Source organism: Otolemur garnettii, unplaced genomic scaffold, assembly GCF_000181295.1.
Source record: "Otolemur garnettii isolate 467f Iridium unplaced genomic scaffold, OtoGar3 scaffold00002, whole genome shotgun sequence".
Lineage (NCBI taxonomy): Eukaryota > Metazoa > Chordata > Mammalia > Primates > Galagidae > Otolemur > Otolemur garnettii.
Genome location: NW_003852397.1, coordinates 20,191,871 through 20,216,323, shown reverse-complemented (window position 1 = coordinate 20,216,323; position 24,453 = coordinate 20,191,871). Strand labels below are relative to the sequence as shown.

Sequence of the window (24,453 nt, the reverse complement as noted above, 5' to 3'; positions counted from 1 at the left end):
GCGCCCCGGCCCGGTGCGCCCCACGTGCCCCGGTGCCCCGAGCGCTTCACGGGCTCCTGACCCCTCGGTCTGTGTGTGTGCGGGGGGTGCTTCCGAGGCCCTGCAGATTTTAGGTGGCGCGTCGTAACTGTCGCGATTACCTCCAGAAACGAGGCTTACGCGTGTAAGACACCGAAGCTGCATCTTGTGCGTCTTCCCCGGGCGCTGCTATTTTCAGTTAGATTTTCCGGAATTTCTCCAGCTTCAAAGCAGATTGTTTGAAGCCAGCCTGACTAGTATTTATAAAATTCTTCAGGGCTGTAGAGTTCTGAGCAGAAAAATGCAGTTTCACAAAATCAGACGATCTGAATAAAAGGAAGTCACGACGGAGGGTAGCTTCCGGCGGTTAGAAATGCCTTTCTCAGCCTTCATCTTCAGAATTGGGGAGCCTGTCACTTTGGGGGGCTTAGAGCCTTCATCACAGCGTCGCTTCTTGTGTAGGATGGAACTATTGGAAAGCAAAAAGGCCAACTCTTGTAGTTGGAAAAATGCAGTTTTGTTATGTCTTGTTGACCCAAACAAATGTCTTAGTTTTTAACAATCTCAATCCAGGGAGGTTAATTGAGGCAAATTTAGGTGGGACCTCACCGCGAAAACACGAACCAATGGCAGACCTGCGGCTGCTTTTCGAAGGGAAAGTACATAACAAATAAGTGAGATGGAGGCCATGTTAACCAGTTTGGTGTATATCCAAATTGTATATAAAATCAGCGCATTGTACCTGGTGAATGTATTAATGTACACAGTTACGATTTAATGACATAAAAATAAAGACTGAGAGGAAGAAAAGTGGTGGGGCAGTAAATGGGGCAAAATGGAAATGGTTACAATAATTGAAGCTCGGGAAATCTACATTTTACATAAGGGGAGAAAGAGGGAGTGAAGCATCAGTTATTTAATAAGTAGCTGTCCCTGGGTAGGTGAAAGAATATCTGATCCTGCGAGTCTCCAGTTCTGTTACCTGTGAAAAAAGATGAACTCTTACTTCCTTATTAGTGGAACAGGCTTTAGTGTTAGATGCTAGACATAGTTATAATTTGCTTGTCCTTGCTTATGGGACGTTAGCAAGGAATTTCCTTAGTGAAATTCAGTAAGGTAAGTTCTTCATAGGTACCTGAAGCCTTGCTTTTGCATAAGGAGCTGGGGAGGGGGATAGCTCTGCGATTTTGATTTTCTTTTTAAAATCTATAGGACCTCTCTGTGTGCCATGATCATGCTCCACTAACGCAGAGTAACTTAGACTGTTGGACTTTAGTTCTATACTTGTGAGCTCCTCTCTTCTTTCTTCCCCTTCCCATTTAATTCTCTGAACTCTATAATTTATTTGACCATTTCGTGTTGATCATTTTAGTTGGTTTACTAGAGCATTTTTTAATCGGTTCTGAAACCAGGACCCTGCTTCTATGTGCTTTTCCCTGGATATCTCTTGAAGGTCATAGCGAACAATTGAAATACAATTTTAAAACATCTTTTTCTTCTTATTATTTATCAGAGAGTCCCACGGACTGGCTGGGTATACAGAAATGTTGAGCGGCCAGAGAGCGTGTCAGATCACATGTATAGGATGGCAGTTATGGCCATGGTGATCAAAGATGACCATCTAAACAAAGACCGGTAAGCTGATTTGAATTTCATTGTGTGTGAGGGATTCTCGTGTGCACCACTTTTCATGGCTGAGGCCTGTGTCAAATTCTTTTTTATTGAATAATAGCTGTGTACATTAATACTTTCATGGGCTACAGTGTGCTATTTTTATATACAATTTGAAATATTTTCATCAAACTGGTTAACATAGCTTCATGTCATTTTCTTAGTTATTGTGTTAAGACATTTATATTCTTCATTTAGAAAGATTCACATGTACCCTTATAAGATGAACTGTAAGCATGAGCCCATCAAATTCTTGCAGGTTAGTGTATTAGTCAAGAGATGTTATTTGAGACAAATCATACAGATTCAGGATGTGAGAAGGGGAGCTCTGTGTTGATTGTGTTCAGTTGCTATAAATTTAACAAGTTTTTAAGATGCTTTTTGAGCACAGGACAAAGGTAAATACATTCCAAATGAACTGCACAGGCCCAAAATAGCTTCAGTAAGAAGCACCAAATTAGTTATGGTCAGAAATTAGCAAAGTTTTCTAATAGTAGGAGAGATCACTGGTTTATGCTTGATCTTAATAGAGGAGGAGTCCGAGTCTGAGTTGAGCTTTAAAGGGAGATGACAGAGGTAGAGAGGTAGGAGAGGCACTGCACATAGAGAGAAAGGCAGAGAGACCAGAGCCCTGACAGTGGGAAGGTAAAGGAGTATCTTAGAAATAGAAGTAAATCCATTTGATTATAGCAAAGGGTTCATTAGGAATCTGAGAAATTCTGTTACTCAGCAGATGGGATGGAACTGAGGATATTTTTGGCAAATAGTACAAGATGAAAATGAAGCTCAGTAGAGATGAAATTAAGACTTGTCAGAAATTTGAACTGGACCAGAAAGAGACTGGAGGCAGAAAAATCTAAGAGGGGGCTGTTTGGCCTTGTACTGCCTTTATGATAGTGGGAACCTAAACCAGGCTGGCCCTCTGGTGCATTCATCTCATTATGTGACTTTATTATTTTGATAATAATGATCACAATCATTAATCACTAATAATCATAACTATTTTGTTGCATGATCAACATGTGCCATAAACATGAATTATCAAACCAAATTTTCATACCAACCTCTTGAGGTAGTATTTTTTATAGAGGACAAAATCAAGGGTAACAAAATTGAGCATTTAAAGACATTAAATAACTGGACAAAGGTCATTCAGCTACTGAGTGCTGGTTGCTGGATTCAAACTCAGATCTTCCCCCCGTACCCATTACTCTAAAGTGGCCTCATTTTGGCATCTAACTAGAAAACTGGGTAAGATGAATGTTTCTGAATTGTATCAGTAAGTAAATGCTGTAACCAGATCGTCTCCTGGCTTCATAATCTGAAGTTATCATCCTTTTAAGGTGAGATTTGAGAAACTAGCTTTCTAAAAAAAAGTTAATGCTAACCCTTTCCCCGCACTGTGATGAACTGTGTTGAATATTAACTAGCAGTTGTGATTCAGAACTGCTGTAGGCTAGTAGAATATAATCCCTTTAGAAAATAGTGCATTAAAACACTCTGAGGGCAGAGAGGGAAAAACATATTATGTAACTTCAAAATAGTATAGAAAGGAACGTGTAGTAATATAGGTTCATATCATTCTGTGTAATTATTCAACATTTCTTGCCTGGTCAGATGTGTGCGCCTAGCCTTGGTTCACGATATGGCAGAATGCATCGTGGGGGACATAGCACCAGCAGATAACATCCCCAAAGAAGAAAAACATAGGCGAGAAGAGGTCAGTGTTGACTATTGATGCTGCAGAGAGCTGCCAGAAAAACCTGTTGCTGAAACCGTGCTAAATTTACTAGACTTACTATAGTATGGGAGAGTACCACCTTGATAGTCTTAGTAGTATCTCAGGAAGGGGGAGGTTGGGAAGGATGTCATTAGAGTTTTAGGGCCTGAGCTGGAGAAGATTGAGATGGATCTCACAAGGTAGGAAATTAGCTGGGATTGCACAAGAGTTTAGGACATAATAGCTTTGGATTGGTGGAGAGGATGAGGGAAGCCCTTAACGAATCTCAAAGAGTAAGCTGTTGTGTTTACTCTGTTTTAGGTGGTTTATAATCTTATCTTGTAGAAGCAGAGATTTCCTGGAGTAAGGGGCAAATTGGTTTTTCCTGTTCTCAACCTTGTTTAACACAAGAATAGGAGTTTAACATAGGAACAGAAAATTATATTGATAGCTTCCAGTTCTGTTAGTTTATGTGTACAGATAGCATGGTGTTCATTAGGATGATAGAAATAAGCTGGGACTTAAGTGAATTTGTGGGAATTCTCCATGCTAGCTAAGCTCTTTGGAGGGAAGTTCTGCAAATCACAAGTATAATAATTATTATAAAAGAAACTTAGTAAATTTTAAGTTAACCCCTGAACTTGGTAATTGAAAATAACAAACCAAGTAAATAAAAAATATCTATATTAGTAAGAAATGAATAATACCAATAAAATATGAAATCAATATCAATTTGGTCTCTAAACTCAGAGCCTAGGGCTAAAGAGGAAGACGTGTGAAGCAGAGACTGGAAAAAAAAAAATCTTTTTTATTTTTTTTTTAATAGTGTGAATAGCTGGTTCCCAGTGTAAAGGTTCTTGCAAGTTGCTTTTATCATAGGCTTGAGAGTTTGATCCCAAGTTGCTATATTGAGATTATTCAACATGTCCAGTGGGCTGAGAGCTGAGGGAGAGTAGAGCTTATAGCCAATAGGACTTTTGCCCCTTCAGAGGCAAGAAGAGCTACAGAAATGAGAGTCCTAATGTAGGTTTTCTAACTTACCCAGAAATATGGGTGCCAGGGGAATAATCTAAGGAGTGTGTTCTTGCAAAAGTACAGATCCAAAATATAGGCCAGCCATCCTAACAGAAGGGGAAGGAAATGTTTCTCTCTATGAATCTATACTGCCACGAATAAAGAATTCTTTGGTTGATTAGTAGAATTAATACAAAAAGATACCAGTTAGCTCAAGATTCTGAATTGCAGAAAGGAATCAGTACCCAAACCAAAGGATAGTCAATAACGAAGTACAATACAAAGGAAAATGAGGGAATAAACTCTTCAATTACATAACTCACTGCAAGGTGTGGGAGTTGTTCAGTGGAAAATGTGAATGTTATGGAGGAAAGATCACACATTAAAGTACCTTCAGGTCATCAGAGACCTTAACATTGAGGAAAAGGTGTGGAGAAATGAGACAGGAAGAAGAAAGGCAGACTATCCCTCTGGAAGACACAGTGAATTTGAGGTTTACCCCACAGAGAAGCAAGTCAGAACCTTCTGGAGAAGCACCAGGGTCAGTGTGAACGATCCCCACTCACTGGAAGTAAGGAAAACCTACAAGAGTCCTGACATGAGCTGATTCTTGGCTAGTGATGCCCCATGGAGGGGCCCAAAGGGCTTGAACCATCAGAGAGGGCCCTGCTGTCTTCCTGGATGCCGTACCCAGTTATGATGAAGATCCTTTCCAGCCTCATTGACCTCCTGGTTGCTGCCCTCTCACGCTGATTCACAGGGGAATAAATGTCATAAGCAGAAGCCACCAGGGAAGCATCTTAAGTCATTTTAAGTTCTTGGAGAAGAAACCAAAACCTTTTGGAGAGAGCTGATTGCCATCATATCTTTCTGCTGCTGGTCAGGATTTGGGAACTGAGAAGAAAATCTGGGAGCTGAACAATTCTTTATGCAGATGGTGTTTATGAATAAGATTTGGATATCTGAACCATGCATTAAGCTAATTAAATGGGGAGTTTTTTGGCTTTAAGTAGAACTTACATAATGAGAACCAGGAAGCATCTTTTGCCCCAGGCTAGCTGACTACTAGGTCAGCAAGGCTTTAGGACAGTGGTTTTCAATCTTTTTTATCTTAGGGCACATTTGCCCCAGGCTAGCTGACTACTAGGTCAGCAAGGCTTTAGAACAGTGGTTTTCAGTCTTTTTTATCTTAAGGCACACTTGAACCTACTTGAACTTGAACCTACAGTTAAACTTCCACAGCACACTTAATTTATGTTGATCAAAAAAAAAAGAGAGAAAGAAAATACTGTGCTTTGAGCTTGGTTTGAAAATAATTTAATTAATGATCTTTAAAAATTTGGGGGGCACTCCTAAGATCCTCATAGCACCAGTTGAAAATCACTGCTTTAAAGGAATAAAATTTTTTTTTTTTTTTTTGAGACAGAGCCTCAAGCTGTCCCCCTGGGCAGAGTGCTGTGGCATTACAGCTCACAGCAACCTCCAGCTCCTGAGCTCAAGCGAGTCTCCTGCCTCTGCCTCCCAAGTAGCTGGGACCACAGGCGCCCGCCACAATGCCCGGCTATTTTTTGGTTGCAGCCGTCATTGTTGTTTGGTGGGTCCGGGCTAGGGATTTGAACCCGCCACCTTGGGTGTACGTGGCTAGCGCCTTAGCCAGTTGAGCTATAGGCGCCGAGCCAGGAATAAAATTTTAAAAAATAAGAAAGGAATAATATAGTCTCTTATCAAAGCAGGACTTTCATGTTTGTATTCTAAAAGATTTGATATATCTGTATGTACATCACTTCATTCTTTTCAGTCAAAAGGGATGGGCAAACTTTCACTTCTGGGCTAATGTAGACAAAAGCAATCTTTTTTATAAAGATACCCTTGATTGGTGAAAATGCAAGTATTTTCACAAGTATATTTGCTGAAACTTACATAAAAGAAACAAGGGAGAATACAGGTACAAAATACACTAAATTTCCTGCTTCTGAAAGTGATAGGTGCTGTACCCTGAATGACAAGCCGTCTGAGATGGTGGTGCTACTTGACGAGAAGGGATCGTTGATGCTGGGAAATGTGGTTTGCTCTGGAAGTGGTCATATCCTGCAACACTTTTTCTTCTCCCAGTAATAAGTAAATATACATATACTTGGCTGTTTTATTTTCATTGCTTTTGACAGCATACAATTTTATATAAGACCTTTATATTGCCCCAAATGGCTTTTATAACCATGTTCTTCCCCAGGAGCCTAACCTCTGTGGTTAGAAGTGAGACAAATTCAAAGGTACAAAATGAGGATGCTGAGGGAATTTGAAGTCATCCCAAGAGTAAGTTGTTCCTGGGCGAGGCATGGTGGTCACGTCTGTAACTTTAGCACTTTGGGAGGCGAAAGAGGGAGGCCTCATCACTTGAGGCCAGGAGTTCAAGAACAGCTTGAGCAACATACTGAGACCTCATCTGCACAAAAAAATTTTTTAAAAGAAGAGTAAATTTACCCCCAAAACATAATATTTTTAGAAGGATACTTGAACACCTCTGGAATGAAAGAAGAGATGGAGATAAGGGTAGCTCCTGGGACTTCTGAAAGTAGAAGTAAATACAGAACACCCTTTGCTTTTCTATTCTTTGATCTCTGCTCTTTTTTGGGTTTTGGCTAAGCCTTAGGCTTCTTCTGGTGATAGGTGTATGGCTTCTCTCTCCTACCCTTTGCTGAACAAATCATGCAGATGTCCCCACTGGCCTGGTTTGAACTATTGGCCTGGTTTGAACTATTAGTCTATGTCTTGGATCTGTTGCTGTGGCCACAGATAGTCCATATATAGTTCAGCAGGGTCACTGTCCACCCATTTGCCCTTGTGTTTGTAGGTGAGAGAGGAAATCAGGAGAGATGAAGTTAGGCATGGTGGAAGAACTACAGACGACAGGGACAACTTTCTTCTTTATATAAGAAATACTAGCTGTCAACACTGCCTAAAGCCTGTGTGGCCAGCCTCTTAGGTGCTAGGTTCTCTACCACTGGACATGTTTGTGGAGAGAAGACAGAAGTGTTCTACGAAGCTTCTAAAGCAGTGGTTCTCAACCTTCCTAATGCCATGACCCTTTAATACAGTTCCTCACATTGTGGTGACCCCTAACCATAAAATTTACGTATTTACATGACGATTCATAACAGTAGCAAAATTATAGTTACGAAGTAGCAATGAAAATAATTTTATGGTTGGGGGTCACCACAACATGATGAACTGTAGTAAAGGGTCACGGCATGAGGAAGGTTGAGAACCATTGTAAAGGGTTCAGATGCTAAGTGGATAGTTGGATTAATTGCCCTTTAATATAATTTTTCAGCCTGTGAGTATATGAGCCTACAAAATTGTATTATGTAACTTCCTTTATGTTAATGACAATAATTGCCCATTTGTGTAATGCTTTACATTTTGCAATAAAAACATCGTAGCAATAAAAAAATGCATATACTACTTTACAGAAACTTTCTTTGAGTTTTGTAATTAACTGTTATTGTCCCATTCTTTTCACTCTTAGTTTTGGTTTTTCTTCTTGTTTTTAATTTAATTTCGTTTTTTAAAAGTTTTTTTTTAATAGATTTAATGAGTACAACTTGAATTCTGTTATGTGTGTATACTGTATAGTGCTGGAGTCTGGGCTTTGGTGTTGGTTTGTTTTGAGCCCTGGTACCACTGGGCATGGTATCTCCTGCCTATAACCAAGCTATTCAGAAGGCTGGGGTGGGAGGATTGCTTAAGCTGGGAGTTTGAGACCAGCAGCCTGGGCAATACAGGGAAGTCCCATCTCTAGTAAAAAAAATAAGATGAAGGAGAACTCTGGTGTGCTTATGATTGACATTTAGGTAGGTATGTAAGTCTGCAAGATATAAATCTGTGAGCTCACTCCTGGTATTTCTATAATTGTTTCACACCTTCCTGCTCTCTTTCATGTCTCGTGTGTTATAGACCACAAAATAAACGCTAAGTGAAGCCCATGTGAATGAATGTACTTATTTAAATGTTCACAGTTGTCTTCCTCGTAAGACAACTATAAATACTATCCAATAGTATTTATTGGATAGTATACTATCCAATATAGGCCAATTTATTCTCCTGCCCCTTTAGGAGTTACTTAGAAGAATTCGAGCCCATTATTTGGTTTTCATAATCTAGTTATTAACTTAGATAAGTGTGAATATAATTAAAATAATGGCTTGATGTTTCAGAAAGCTATGAAGCAGATAACCCAGCTCCTACCAGAAGACCTCAGAAAGGAGCTCTATGAACTTTGGGAAGTAAGTATACATGACGGGTTTTTCTCAAATTGCAACTGAATTTATATGGCTCATTCATGTTCTAGTTGACTTAGGTTATCTTAAAAAGCTGCCTCTACTTAATTATAAAAATTTTTATTTACAACATTGGAAATTCAGAAGTTAATGCTTTTTGTAAGCACAAAAGGTAGATGATAGAAATTTATCCTAGTAAGACTACAAAGTAGGATCAAATTCTGCTGGAATTGAGCTGGTTTATTATCCTCGGTGTATCCTTTCTTTTTATAATCTCTGTTCGTTACCTTTTGACTAAATAATGTATACTCTGAGACATGAAATTAAAACTGACCTATGGGTTCGGTGCCTGTGGCTCAAGCGGCTAAGGCGCCAGCCACATACACCTAAGGTGGCAGGTTCGAATCCCCCGCCCGGGCCGCCAAACAACAATGATGGCTGCAACCAAAAAATGGCCAGGCGTTGTGGCGGGCGCCTGTAGTCCCAGCTACTTGGGAGGCTGAGGCAGGAGACTCGCTTGAGCCCAGGAGTTGGAGGTTGCTGTGAGTGTGATGCCATGGCACTCTACCCAGGGGGGATAGCTTGAGGCTCTGTCTCAAAAAAAAAAAAAAAAAAACTGACCTATAAAATAAATTATTTTAAAATTCAAAAACAAGAAATAAAACAAACACAGTCTGTCTCTACAGTCTGGTTTGTGTCTGTGTCTCATCTCCCAGCTGCAGAAATTTCTCATGGCTGATAGAAATTTTCCCTCCGGAATCCTTATTTCCCTCACGGCCACAGTGCCTGGTGTGGGTCTTGACTCACAGTTCCTGGATTTCCTTCTGCTGGGCCCAGCCTACCCACCCATTTCTAGTCCTTATAAAGAACGTGGATGTCAGAGTAGTTCAGATCTGGGATTGAATCCGTCTTTTGTCCATTTGCAAATCTTGGGGGATTGTCAGGCCTGGCGAGGTCAAGGTGAGGTGCTGCCGTGAAGCCTGGCCCCGAACAGGGCCTCCCCGAGTGCTCACTCCCTTCCCGTGTTGGGAGAAGGGGGAGCAGGCTGGAAGGGAGAGGCAGGCCCAGCTGCTTGCCCCATTGCTTTCCTCTCCCCGTGTTCATTTGTGAAGGAAACCAGTCCCCCTTCCTCCAGTGTACCCCAGTTCTAGCCAGTCCACACTGGCCCTTCCCTGCTTGTATGTGTAGACCCCTCCTGTTCCTGACAGCCCTGCCTCCCACTCTCACCACATTTTCTCCAAAGCCCAAGTTCGCTCTTGTCTTCAGAATGTGATCTTCTGTCTTCTCTTTCCACATACCCAGGCCCCACCCTGCCTCGCCTCTCTCTGAGCCCCAGGGCCAGCAGGCCTCCCTGTGTGACTGCCTCAGGTGCTGGCTCAGGTACTCCCTTGCCTTGGGAAGTGCCTGGAGCTGAAACTTGCAGAAGTCTTTCACCCAGGAGAGTCCTGCCACGCAGCCTCTGCTTTTGAGGTGCGCTGTCACTTCTGTGCTTTATAGTTACGAGATGAAATAGCTGTGTAAGGCAGTGGGGTGGAACATAGAGACCTAGGTGAATCCCATAGGGCCAGTTTTTAAAAAACTTAACCTGACCAGAACTCATTTGGCAACAGATTCTTACCTGAGCTAACATGAGCTATGTAGAGACCTCATTCATCCCTCTTGGTCAGAAAATTAATATGTTTTGATGGGCAAATATTCATCAGCTTGGTAGTTGAGAGCTGCTGTGGACCACTATAGAGGTATTTTGTAATGTATGCTTTATGGATCTTACAATCTTTCTAAAATAAGCAGCTGCTGAAATCTCAAACAGTCCTAGCCCCAGGGCTTAAGCGGAGAGATGGTGGGCCTTTAATACCTACTTTGTTGTATAAATATGAAAACTAAATCTGGCAAAGTGTGTGTGGTATCTCACCTGGAGCCTGTAGCAGGTGCTGGCTGTTACTAAAAATGGCAAAGTTTCTTTAAGGAAAAGTGTCTCATCTCAAAGTATGTGTTTTCGTGTAAACTTTTGGAACATTCTTTAGATTTGAATAAATAAATAACGGAGCAGAGTTAGGCTGCATCTCACACATAAAAAGAAAAAAACCCGGCACCTGGATGTATGGAAGTAATCCCATTTATTGTCTCTTGTGGGGAAGCACTTTCATAATTTGAAAACCTTTCATAAAAATTTTACCCTTGTGCTTCCTAATTATTACAAACACAGTGGCAGTATCTATTACATGATTTTCTTAATCATCATCAATTGGCTAAAAATTTTCCTGCAAAACATACTTTAGTTAAAAGAGTAACTTCCAAAGAGAACACCACCACAGTTATGTAGAAAAGCATTAGATTTGAGAAAATATAAAACACAGAGAATCAAAACACTTGGTAACCCCCAAACAGGTAGCAATTTTACTGTCTTATAAATGTCATTGTTTGAATTAATGAGGCTTATTAAAGATTTCTCCAAAAACTCGAGGGAAGTATCTCCTTGCCTCTTGGCTGGTTGTTGGTGGTTGCAGTCTTTGGCTCACACTCATCACACACCTGGTGTGTGTTCTGTGTCAATGTCTCTGTTCAAATTTCTCTCTACTGGATCAGGATATGGCCTTGTTTTATTTATTTATTTATTTGGTCATGTTTTAATTTGCATACATCTGTGGAGACCATATTTCCAAATAAGGCCACCTTCACAGACCACATTTACAGACTGTGGAGGACATAAGTTTTTTGACATAGTATTTTACAGAGTATTCAGTACAGTATAGGGATCCATAATAATTTATGCATTTTACAATTCCTGTTCTGTATTAATACATGGGCTTCAACATCAGACTCCCAGGGTTCAAATACTGTTGCCCTGTTTACTGGGTGTGTGTTCTTGGCCAACTTACTTAATCTCTCTGTGCCTCAACTTCCATATCTGTAAAATGGCAATGATTATAATATAGAGTTATAACGATTAAAGTAATTCTCATATATACACTTGGCATACTGCAGGGCACACAGTGAGCTCTACCTTTCTCTGTCTCCAGTCCGTATAACCCGATTTTGCTTTAAGAAAATGTCATTCTGTATCCATGTAACTTAGAAATCTGCTGATTAGTTTTTGAAATGTTAATTACCACAGCTATACCTATCAGCCCAGAGGCTCTCCATTATTTAAAGTAATTAATCATGCTTGATTATAATTTATCTTTCACCATAGAAGTGTAAAATCGAATTCAGCAAGCCAAGAGAAAACACCTTCATTTTTTTCTGAGAGTATCACAGAAAGATGTCTACATTCCCACCTGCATTTTGCTTTAAAGAATTGTCTTTTTGAGCCCCAAGGCATAAGAGTAGTAGTAAGTATCCCCCATCCCGTAGTAAGTATCTGGCGCATCCAGTGCCCTTGGATTGTTTACTCTCTTGGTAGGATAGTGGAAAATGCCAAAGGTAAGCTTCATATATGTCACAACTTCACTCAGGGCCGACCTTTCCCTGGAAGCCGGAGGAAACTTTTGATCTTGCCCTTTTCCTCCTTTTCTCTTCCTTTTCTGGGCCTCCATATTCAGGACAAAGACTTTGAGTCTCCTTCCTGCTCCGATTCCTTGTCCTCCTGTTGCTCTGCAAAACCCTAATCCGAGTTGTTTGGCCATTTGTCTTCTCCAGGCATACATGAAAGTTGCAGAGTGCTGACGTAGGGACCCTCTCTACCATAGGGACTGTGCCACAACCCGTCACAGCATCCAGGCTCTGCTGAGCCTCGGGCTGCCAGGACCTCCTCAGTGGGCCCCGGCACCTCTCTCCCCATTTCCCCGGGGCTCTGGCTCTGCCCTCATCAGCATATCAGCTGTTCACCCCTCTCTTCACTCTCATACTTTGCCACCACTCCCTTGACTTTATAGCAAATAATTTTTATTTCTGTCTTCATTAGGAAAATAGAGGCTATCAGATGAGAAGTTTCCCAGCTTTTTATAAGCCTTATATGTGTGCTCACAAAACTATTTTGAAATAAACCTCCCTGGATGCCACATTCCCCTGCTTCCCTTCCTGACCAGACAGATGAGGAGTTGTCTGTACTTCCTGACTCGGCTTCCCCACAGCCCACCATGGAGTGACTGACAACCCCACTGGGCACTGCTCTTGTGAGGGTCACAGGCTGCCTCTGTGTGGCTTGATCACTAAGCCTGCCCTTGTGCCACCTGACGCCTTGGCTGCACCAGTTGCCATGCCCCTCAGGTCTGTGACATCACACACTCCTGCTTTTCTTTCCACCTTTTGAGTTCCTTTGAACGTTTCTCTTCTTTGGCCCCCCCCTTAAGACCCTATGTTCCCCTCCCAAGACTGTGTCCTTGGCATTCTCTTCTTTCCATGCCTCCCCCAGGCTTCACTGAGCAGGTGTATTATTGCCCCATATCTTCTGAAACATCTTCCTCTTAAGCTCTAGACTCTAGTCCAGCAGCCGAGTGGACAGCTCCATCTAAACAGCCACAGGCGTCTGACTCAGCAGGTGCTCATTATCTTCTGCCCTTTTTATTATTTTAGAACTATTTTACTGCCTTTTTATTATTTTAAAACTGTTTTATAGAAAAAACACGCAAAACCACACAAAAACCAAGGTGTGGCATAATGAGGTATTAGAAGGATAACTTCCTTCTTAACTTCAACCCAGATTAAGATTTACAATTTTGCCATTCACCCCAGAATCCCTTCCTTGTGTCTTGATTCAAACACCACCCCTCCTTCCCTCCAGAACCAACCAGGGCCGTGGTTTTCATAGAAATCGCGTGAATGTCTTTATGTTTTAATCACTCAAGTGTTCATTCCCAAATGTTGTTGTTTAATCTTGCCTATTTTTTTAAGCTTAATGTCTTTAAAATTTCCTTTATTCAGTAGTTTCCCTCTCTACCTCTTTCTTTTTCTTACAAGTTACCTGTTGAAGAACTGAGGCCCTGTGGGCTATAGAGTTCCATAGTCTGGGGTTTCCCAGGGTTGCATGCTCACAGTGCACGTCCTGTGGCTCTGTTCACTTAGTTTATACTGATGGGCAACTGGGCCAGAGGCTGGGTCAGACCCAGGTTGGGTCCTTCTGGCAGAGCTGTAAGTGGTTTGGGTTCTTTCATCGTGAGGCAATGACTTGTTTTTCTCTATGCTTACATCCACTAACCCTTTTAGGCTACAAGTGGGAATGTTCTAGTATTTTAATTTTGTTATCATTTAGTAACCAAAATAGTTTTATACTTTCCCCACATCTATTCTTTGGACAGGATAAATATGCTTGACTTTGATGGCTTCCTTGAGAGCAGGAATGGCGTGATACTCCAGCCTCATCCTAAATATGTCCCACCCAGACCTCCTGTTTTGTTTTTTATTTTCAGTTAGGAAATAGTATTTCAAAACCACAATATGGACACTGAGGACAGCTTATCTTGTTGATTTTGTGTATGTTTTATATACACACACACACAATTATATACAGTGTGTTTGTGTAGATAGTACCTCCTGAGTTCATACTCTTATTTCCAGTTCATATTCAGTAGTACAGGGTTTTTACTTAAACTTTCTGATATTATGTTGCATGTTCTTTCTTTTACACCAGGACTCCTTCTGTAGTACACAGAAGATGCTAGAATTAGAATATTTGATAAATACTCATTTGCTTTATCTTCTTTCCACATATACCAGTCTCAGAATACCATCGTGTACACCCCTATCATTGGTTCTCGTTACTGAAAACAATTTTAAAAAGTGTTTTGCCTATGCTATCTCCATTCTCTGCCTATTTTTGTATAGTTGGACTAGACTGGCATTGTTAGAACATTTAACCAGTATGTGCCATAACTGCTCCCATTTCAACTTCATTTAGTCTTAGCTGTACAAATAATAGTATATGTGCCTTTAACACCAGGCCTGTGTCAGTCTCAGCAGCTTTCATTGTCTAAGACTAGAACCTAGTCTACAAGAAGGGCTCACACAATAATATTTTCTAAATCCTTGCGTATAATTAATACTTGCTCTGTTCTTTGTACTTAAAGGTCAGTTTCAGTAGATATAAAATCCTTGGCTCCTGGTTTTTTCCTTGGATACCTTACATGTATTACTCCTGTCTTCTTCAGATGTAAAAGCGTTGCTGTCAAAGTCTGGTCATAATTTTTATTTTTCTTTATATGCCAGATGCTTTTTTTTTTCGTTTGGGGGAATCTTTCAAAAGGAAGATGCTCTTTTTACAGCAATGTCCAAAGAAATTTTTTTTTCTTTTAAGAAAACCTTCAAAAAAATTTTTTTGAATGTCAAAGTTTTCTTAAAGTATAGTTTTTTCTTTTTGTCCCAGGACTCCTCTGTATCTGCATGCTGGTTCTTCTTTGCCTTCAATATTGTTCTTCAATATTGGACCTTTCAAATCCTTTACAATGTATGTTCTTTGTTTCTCTTTGACTTTTTAACTTAACCCTCCTTTTCAATTTGCGTTTCTGGTAAGGTGTTGAAGTAGTATATTGTAGATGAGATTTCTCTTTTGTAAATTTGAGTGTCTTTTTGATGTGAATCACCTGTGGAGATGTAATTTTGCTTCTTACTCGCTTTGTGTTAAGTTTTATGCTTTTCTGTTGCTTATTTTGATGTTCTTTGGTTTTTTAGCACTTTTGGGAGGAAACGGTTCAGATTGCTTTTAGTTTCTTAATTTTTATTTTTTCAGTGACAAAAGTTTTATATATTTATACTGTACAACATGATGTTTTGAAATAGGTATACGTTGTGGAATGGCTACGTTAAGCTAATTAGCATATACATTACCTTAAGCGTTTAGCCTTAGTTTTCTGGTGAGAACACTTCGGTTGCCTCTTTAACTTCACAGAGCTTCCTCCTCTGCTTCTTCTTGTTTTTGTACGCGTAGTGTTAAAACAAAGTATGGTGGCTTGCTTTGAGAGATTTCCTGGCTTTGTTCTCTTTCCTACTTTGATCTGGGCCTTTGCTTCAGATTGTGTTCTCAGCAGTTTCTCCTCAGGAGGGGCCTGTCCTGGGAGGGAGGAACTCCCATCAGGTCCTATCCAGAGAATTTGCTAGCTCTGGGCTGGACTCAAGAAAACTTGAGATTTCTTATCAACACCTGCTGGTTCTTTTGAGACTGACCTCCTCAAAGGTCCCTCAGACATCCTGTCCTCTGGATGCTGATCATATGCCCGGGTTACCCACCTCCTGGTTCTTGGTCCCTGAGTCAATAGAAATTGGCACAAGACTAAAAAAGGAATTTTTACAGGCGCAGGATTGGGGGCAGGCCTTTTGCTTCTATAAAAAGGAGACATTGCTGGTTATGGAGCAACCAGCCTGGCTCTCTGAACAAGGGGCAGGGGAACTTTTAAAGGGTGGAAAGAAAGAACGTTTGACGCCAGCGCTGAAATCATAGCACAGAGAGGCAGAGTTTTGTTGGCAGCTGCCCAACCATCCATTGTACTTCTTTAGACATTGCATGTCTCATTAGCATGTTAAATCGCCACCTTTGGGTGTGTGATCTTGAACATTAAAATGAGGTAAAAGGTCTATGAGCAGTCAGCCTCGGGCTTCATCTTGACCAGTGGTTCTCAACCTTCCTTAATGCCTCCTAATGCTGCAATCCTTTAATACAGTTCCTCCTGTTGTGGTGACTCTCAACCATAAAATTATTTTCATTGCTACTTCGTAACTGTAATTTTGCTACTGTTATGAATCATAATATAAATATCTGATATGCGGGATGTATTTTCATTGTTACAAAGGGGTGGCGACCCACAGGTTGAGAACCTCTGGTCTTGACTGTAAACAGTCTGTGCTGGTTTTGACGCCAGCCAGTGGACGCTGCTCTATTGATTGCCAGTCCTATTAAAAATAGCAGAAGCACCTTCTGTTGAAGCTGGGTGTTACTCATTTTTGAAATGTTTGTTCAGTATTGTAAGCAGACTTTTAATCTTTGGCTCAAGACTCAGGCAGGTAGCCAAAGTCCACTTCCTATACCAGCTGGAGGTGGTTCGTCTCCACTCATATACATTTCAGAGTTCCTGGGAACATCATGTCCCTTAGTTTTGTTGTAAATATTATCCATGAGGTTTTGGTTTTGCTGTTTCTTCGTTCGATCAGTTTTTACCAGTCTGTTGCTCCCTGTGTTACCATCTGCTTAGTTATACTGAAGCCCGAAAGCAGGGAGTCATTTTCAGCTGTCCCTCTCATTCACTTTCATGTCTTAGTTCATCCCCCCCGTCCCCTCCCCAGTAAGCTCCCAACCCTGTCTTCAGACCAGATTTTTACAGCTTCTCGGCTAATGCTGCACTGTCCTGAAACCCGATTTCTCTGCTTCCAGTCTGTGTCCACATGGCAGCTGGAGTGATCTTTCTGAAAGCATGGGTCGTGAGAATAAGATGGAGACAGTCAGGCTAGGCTGAGGTGACACACAGCTGGTCTGGCCAGTTTAGGTCCTTGTGACTTTTACCTCATGTTCCCCATTCTTATTGTTTTGTAAATTCAGCTATAATCTAAAAGTGTATATCTTAAATAGTTTAGGGCTATCGATTTAGGAGATTAACTTTTAAATTAGAAATGTTTTAGGTCATGGGTTATGTTAATTTGTGTTTATTATGGGTCATGGGTTATGTTAATTACTATTGTTTAAGATAAGGGTTAGTTAGTGCAGTTCTTGCTTTTATGTATAAAACTGTGATTTTGGAAATGGAAGAACAGAGCAGTCTCGGGAGAGGCTACTCTCACTGTTCTCTAAAATTGCCGGCCTTCTGACAAAGTTTGGTGGGCCTCTCCCCACTGTATTTGCATATTGGCTGACAGTGACAGGCGGCGGAACCATCCTTGTCCGGTAACATTTCTGAAATGTGAAGCAGAACATGGCCCTTCCCAGTCCAAACCCTTCAGTGATGCTGGTAGTTGCAGGGCGGGCTGAGGCACGGGGGCACAAATCACGGGTCTTCCAGGATCTGCCTCGGGCCTCCACCTCAGCCTCTCCCGGCTCCTGTCTCTTCCCCCAGTCATGTCACTAAGAGCAAACAACTTGCACTCGTTTCTCCAGATCCCAGGGTGTCCTTCTCACACCTGGAGTTTTGTCTTTTGTATTCTTTTTCCTGTCCTGCCTTTTTATTGGAAAATAAAATTGGAGAATGCTTTGCTATTATTTTTGTTGAGGGAAAAGTTCTTAAAGTCAGAATTTTACGGTTTAAAAGAAATCTGTAAGTTCACCAGAATTTGTTATAAAATGTGTTTCCTCATAGTCTTAAAAACCTTTTCTCACTTTCAACTTTGAACAAAAAGAAAAAATCCTAGACTGCTATGCTATTCCATTTCTTTTTATTAAATCCTGAACTTGAATGGATTAAATTTAAACATAGAACTGAATGTGGTAAACACTTAATAAAATGTAATTATTTTTCAGAGCCTTTGAGATAAAGGCAAACGTATTTGGTTTCATATTTAAATGATTCCTCTGTACAATTTCAGCTCTATCAAATCCAGATAGCCGTGCTTAGAAGAATAAGGCATCTAATAAAACCCAGGAAACCTTTCGGTTATTAGCATCGCATCACCCCGCAAGAAAGCATGACAGGTTTATTATCTGCACACATCTGCGGTGGAATTACAAAGAGAACCTGACAGGGAACCAGTTGGGAGCACTTTGGTCTTAATAGAAGACTGAGTCTGGTCTTTACAGTATTGATGGGGACTTGGGGTTGCAGGGCACGTGTCCTGCTCTAAGAAGCGGATGTCCTGGAACTGCTTGTTTGGGGTCTGCACTGTGGAGGGAAAGGCCAATGGGAAGAGGAAAGGTCAGAAAGCTGCTCCCTCACCCTTCATGACCCCACACGCATACCTTCACACACACACACACACACACACACACACGCACGGGGGGTAAACACCCAGATCCTCACTGTATGCCTAGTAGTCCCAAGCCAGAGGGACATAATTAAACCTACTCTATTTGAAAAGTAAGAACAGAAATTCCCAGGTAACCTGCTAACCGAAAATACATGAAAAAGCTAGAAAGTCACTTACAAAGGAAAAGGAAGCCTGATATTAAATGAAAAGAGAAGTACAAATTGGAGAAGCATAAGATGACATATCAACTTGAAACTGCTCAGGTAGAATAAATAATAATGATCTTGAAAGGAAGACAGGATATTGAACAGGAGGAAGAGAGTATGAAAGTGTCCAGGATGAACAAACGAGGCTTCCACAGCAGCTGGTGGAACACTTGGAACAGTGAGCACATCCTTCTCATCCATCTCAGGACTCTCACGTGGAGTCCTGGTGCTAAGTGTGTGTGAAGAGTTTGTGTACAGTGGAGAAATGTGGCCCATATGGAATGTGCTTTTGGCCGTGACTCTGGGTTTTTTTTTTTTTTTTTTTTGAGGCAGAGCCTCAAGCTATCCCCCTGGGTAGAGTGCCGTGGCATCACAGCTCACAGCAACCTCCAACTCCTGGGCTCAAGCGAGTCTCCTGCCTCAGCCTCCCAAGTAGCTGGGACCACAGGCGCCCGCCATAATGCCCAGCTATTTTTTGGCTGCAGCTGTTGTTGTTTGGCGGGCCCGGGCTGGATTCGAACTCGCCACCTTAGGTGTTTGTGGCTGGCGCTTTAGCCACTTGAGCCACAGGCACCGAACCTTAGCTGTGACTCTGATTTTAGGTACCAAAGTCACAGTTTTCCTGGAATACCCAGTCTTGCAGCCCTAGTCATGCCACTTTAATTGTTCTCTGACTCAGGAGTATGAGACCCAGTCTACTGCAGAAGCCAAGTTTGTGAAGCAGCTGGACCAGTGTGAGATGATTCTTCAGGCATCTGAATATGAAGACCTTGAGAACAAACCCGGGCGACTGCAAGACTTCTACGACTCCACCGCAGGTACTCAACCCCATTTCCAACAAGAATCCAGTTTTTGTTTGGCTTACTCAGTAAGGGGTGAAACCCATTGTTGGGACCCTCTTCCGACTGCTTTGTGTGGGGCATCAAAAAAGAAAGGGAAGGTAACATCCAGAGGAGAAGTTGAGGGTAGGGAATAAATGGAGTAGGATTTAGTGTGAAAGGAACAGTGAGCAACAGAAGACACAGGCAAAAACAGACCATGAGGGAAGCAAGGTTGGGTGGAACAGGCCCTGCGCTGTGCTCACCATCACGGACCTTCCATAGCTTGGAGCCTGGTTCTGCCAGGGCAGAAATCAGGGAGGGTGAGGAGCAGGGACAACAGCATACATAAGCCAGTTGAAGCACAGAGGTGTTTGCAAAGAGGGATGTTCCCATCATGTTTATATCCTGGAAAAGCCTAGGTGACCCCCAGTCTTTCTACTTGTCTTTGATTTGTAGGTGCTTTGCTTCCCTGGATTAATTGCAGGATGGGAATGGGCCAAGATTGTTTTCGGCTCTCCAGGCTCCCTCAGACCAGAGTTTTCTCCTAGTTCCTAGTAGATGGAGGCACTCTGGCTGCCTGATAAGATTTCCCCAGCTATGCCTCCTTGGTGGTCCTGTGCCTAATTCTCATGCATATGCTCGGGCTGCAGGTGGCCTGACAGAGAATAAATGCTTAGTGGTCCCCTTTGGTCCCTTCCCAGGACTTTGAATCTGCTTCTGCCTTGGAGCAAAGTGTGATCAGATCACAGACCAGAGCCCCTGATGAGCCCTGGGATCAAGCTGGGGAAATGGATGTGTATTGTCTTGTCAGTCTGGGAATCCTTTTCCCTGTCTTTTTGCTTTGCAGGAAAATTCAGTCACCCTGAGATTGTCCAGCTTGTTTCTGAACTTGAGGCAGAAAGAAACGCTAGCATAGCTGCAGCCACCAGTGAGCCACCCTCCTGAGGCGCTGTCTGTGGCCGCACTCCTGTAACACACATTTTATTGTTCTGTTTCATGGTATCGTGTTTTGCCATTGTTGGTCTGTTAGTTTCCCTAGATGTGTCTGTTTATTTTTAATTGTCTGGACTTCAACAAGAAACATGGTGAAAGTTCGGCACTAAAAGAAGCCACAGGGCAGAAAGTGGTCATGAAAATGCTGTGCACGAAGACTGGGACTGGGGTGCCTTTTTTATAAACTAAATAAATGTTAAACACCTAAAACTTCAGAATATTTATTAGCAATTTTAAATCATCTTATTGTGACTTAATAACCTACATCCCCGAAGCCCAGATTCACTGAACAATGGAAAAGTTAGTTATGATTCCTTTTTAGAACAGATTGATCAGCTGACTTAAGGATAAGACTCCAGAAGACAAAACACATTGGTAATATCCTCTCTCCCCAGATGAAATGCTGCCTCATTCACATGATTACTCTTCTTGAGCCAGGTTTTGAATTTCACTGTGTCCTACTTCACATCTCCATCAAAGACTCAAACTTACTAACAAACGCTGCCCCTCCCTAAATCCTTTTATTGTAATTTAGGGATATAAATTGGAGCGTGCAATTTCAAATGCCACTTGTCCTCTGAGGTATTTTTCCCTATCCAGTTGACAAATCTTGAGACCTTCATAACATTTGTCACCGGGGGAGAAATAGAAAACTGGGGTCACTGAGCCATATGTAGGGATGCATCAACCCTCGTTTCCCTTTTATAGGATAAGCAGTTCACCCTTGCTTGCCTTTAAATCAGTGCTTCTCAACCTTCCTAATGCCATAGCCCTTTAATACAGCTCCTGTGGGTCGCGACCCACAGGTTGAGAACCACTGCTTTAAATGATGCCCAACAATGTAATCATGTGAAAAGGAAGGCCATTCGTGCAAACCTGCCCAGCATTTTGGTGTGGCACAGTGGTGCTTTTCCCTTTAATTCAAATATCAGTTTCCATTTGAGGAAGGTTTTGGAGGCTGGCATGGTGAACATTCTAGGCTGTGTTTCTTTGGAAACTCTTTGCAGTATCCATGGATACCCAATCGGCAGGAAGCAAAGTGCATGATCTCTTCAGAAGCAGCATACACGTGCATATGCAGTGTTCTGTATTGAAAAAGAAAAAGAGTCCAAAGTGTGATTACCATTGGAGATACGGTTAGTAGGGAAACAACTCCGTCTATCGGTATTGTGGAGTGCTTTTCTCCTGGCGTGAAACCGTGCACATAAAGTAGCCCCAGATAAAGTTTAGATATTTACTGTCAGAGAGTTCTCTGTGGCCCTGGAGTTTTCTTTGGAATGGTGTCTGTGGTAATTTTCATACTTAGCCAGCACAGTTCACAGAGGGACCTTGGAAGAGTCTACCGCAGGGGTCCTCAAACTTTTTAAACAAGGGGCCAGTTCACTGTCCCTCAGACCGTTGGAGGGCTAGACTGCGGGCCCCGGGACAAGTCGGCTGCTAAGCAGGACAGGCAGCAGCGGCAAAAACACCCGGCGGGCTGGATAAATGTCCTAGGCGGGCTGTATTTGAGGATGTCTGCTCTACCGCATCAGACTTTGTACTAGTCATCAGCTTTATACTGGTCCCCAGGCTTTATTTTAGCCAGTTGCCCATTGTCTCAGTTTATCATCTACCTACCAAGGAGTTCTCAGTCCCAGTCTTCCTCCCTGAGGTAATACAGTCTTTAAAAACAGAAAGAAAAAAAATGTAATAGTGCTAGAAATAAAATCTCATTTAATAAGAACAAGAACAATAAATAAAAGAAGATAGCTGTTGAATCAATCAGCAGTGCCTACAAAGAATTGAGCATTAATACTTTAGAAAAATTTTTCCCCCCTGATAGCTACCTCTTACTTGCTGAGAATTGGTCTTCTGAATAACAAACCCTATGATTAGGATGCAGAGTAAATAATCATTCTTGGGCTGAACTCAACAAAAAAGAATTTCTTCTTGTTATTTTTCCCCTGGGGACTGGCATTTTGCCAGCTGTAATTCTCAATGTCCTTGTATTTGAAAAATGTTGATTCATCTCAGAGCCTTGCAGTGGTGATATATGCTCTGGGGCAAGTGACTGATGAAGTGCTTTGTGGAAAAGCATCCTCTGTACTCAAGAATTTTTGTTTAAGTAATTTTCCACTCTCCATATCTCCATATTCAAAGGTGAGATGGGACAATTTCTGTGAGAGACTTATGGTTATATTATTTTTGATGTGCCTTGATATATATCCCCCTCCGCCCCCCGCCATGACACGAGCTACAAGTCAAGCAGAAATGTAGTGTAAAGAGTTTTACCATGCTTGGAGTTATCAAAAGTACCATAAGATTTTTGCAAAATATTATCATAGTTTGAAATTATATTTGACATCCTGGGATGCCAAGGCAGGTGGATTGCTCCAGCTCAGAAGTTTGAGACCAGCCTGAGCAAGAGTGAGACCCCCATCTCTACTAAAAATAGAAAAACTAGCTGGGTGTTGTGGTGGTCACCTGTAGTCTCAGCTCTCCAGAGGCTGAGGTAGGAGGATGGGTTGAGATTGATGTAAGCTATGACACCACAGCACTTAATCCAGGGAAACAGTGAGATTCTGTCACACACACAAAATATATATATGTGTGTGTGTGTGTGTGTGTGTGTCTGTATGTATTTAAATGCCAGCTTTGAAGATGTTGTTTCACATTTCATAATAAATCGTTTTTGACTTTGCTACCAGTTTTGTTTATCATACCCACTCCTACTCTAATTTGACAGTGAGAGGAGGGTGATGGGGTTGAAGTTCACAATTTATGTATCATTTTATCCTAAAGTTCAGCAACTTTCTTTTTCTTTCTTTTTTATTAAGACAGAGTGTCAAGCTGTCCCTCTGGGTAGAGTGCTGTGGCATCACAGCTCACAGCAACCTCCAACTCCTGGGCTCAAGCGAGTCTCCTGCCTCAGCCTCCCAAGTAACTGGGACCACAGGCATCTGCCACAACGCCCGGCTATTTTTTGGTTGCAGCCGTTATTGTTATTTGGCGGGCCCAGGCTGGATTCGAATCTGCCACTTTAGGTGTATGTGGCCGGTGCCTTAGCCCCTTGAGCCACAGGCGCCGAGCCAGTTCAGCAACTTTGAAGCTGACATTTAAGTCTGGAACAATGACTTAGATTGGCAGAAGACCAGCTTAGATTCCTGGGTTCTCTCCACACTCGCCACAGTCGATGGCAGAGCATGTCAGGCCATTCCATACTGAGGCACACGGCTTGTTCTCTTTTTATGGTTCAAGATCAGATTTCTAAGGATAATGTAATTTAGAGTAAGATGCATGTTGCTCTCCTACATGACCTACCAATGACAGTCAATCTTTATGAGATCCGAGTTGTAGGATAACATTGCATTGTACATCTATAGATGTTTTCTGTCATAGCAACAGTATTAAAAAGTGGTATTATAGTTAAATTAACTGCTTTTTAAAAAGTAAGTTAAAATTCACATTGGAATTTTTGATGATTAAAATAGTTGATCCCTAAATAGTATAGGATTAGGGGCCTGCACAGATGAAGATCTTTTGACTCCCCCAAAACTTAACTAATAATTGCCTACTGTTGACTAGTAGCCTTATTGATAACATAAGGAGTCAACATGTATTTTTGCATGCTGTGTCTATTATATACTGTATTTTACAATAAAAAAGGCTAAAGTGTTATCAAGAAAATCATAAGGGAGCTCTCTCTCACCTCTCCTTTATGGGAGGGACCCACTTCCAGCTCCCTTTGGAAGTGCTCTAAACTTTCTCTTTGTTCTTCCTAAATAAAATCTGTTACCCCCACCAGAAAAAAAAGAAGAAAAAAGAAAATCATAAGGAAGAGAAAACATCTTGCTGTTTGTTATGTGGAAGTGGATCATCAGAAAGGTCATTGTCCTTGTCATCTTCACACTGAGTTGGCTGAGGAGAAGAGGAGG

At 41.7% G+C, this 24,453-nt stretch overlaps 1 protein-coding gene across 1 annotated transcript in view; it reads left to right on the top strand.

The window, feature by feature from the left end:
- The window catches only part of HDDC2 (HD domain containing 2), a 21,096-nt gene extending 347 nt beyond the window's left edge, over positions 1 to 20,749 (top strand). The window contains exons 2-6 of the mRNA XM_012806209.1: positions 1,532 to 1,653; positions 3,307 to 3,409; positions 8,638 to 8,706; positions 19,405 to 19,543; positions 20,394 to 20,749. Of these exons, the coding sequence (XP_012661663.1) occupies positions 1,532 to 1,653; positions 3,307 to 3,409; positions 8,638 to 8,706; positions 19,405 to 19,543; positions 20,394 to 20,491 (531 nt within the window). The 3' untranslated portion in view covers positions 20,492 to 20,749. The remainder of the gene's footprint in view (positions 1 to 1,531; positions 1,654 to 3,306; positions 3,410 to 8,637; positions 8,707 to 19,404; positions 19,544 to 20,393) is intronic.
- Positions 20,750 to 24,453: the final 3,704 nt, after the last annotated feature.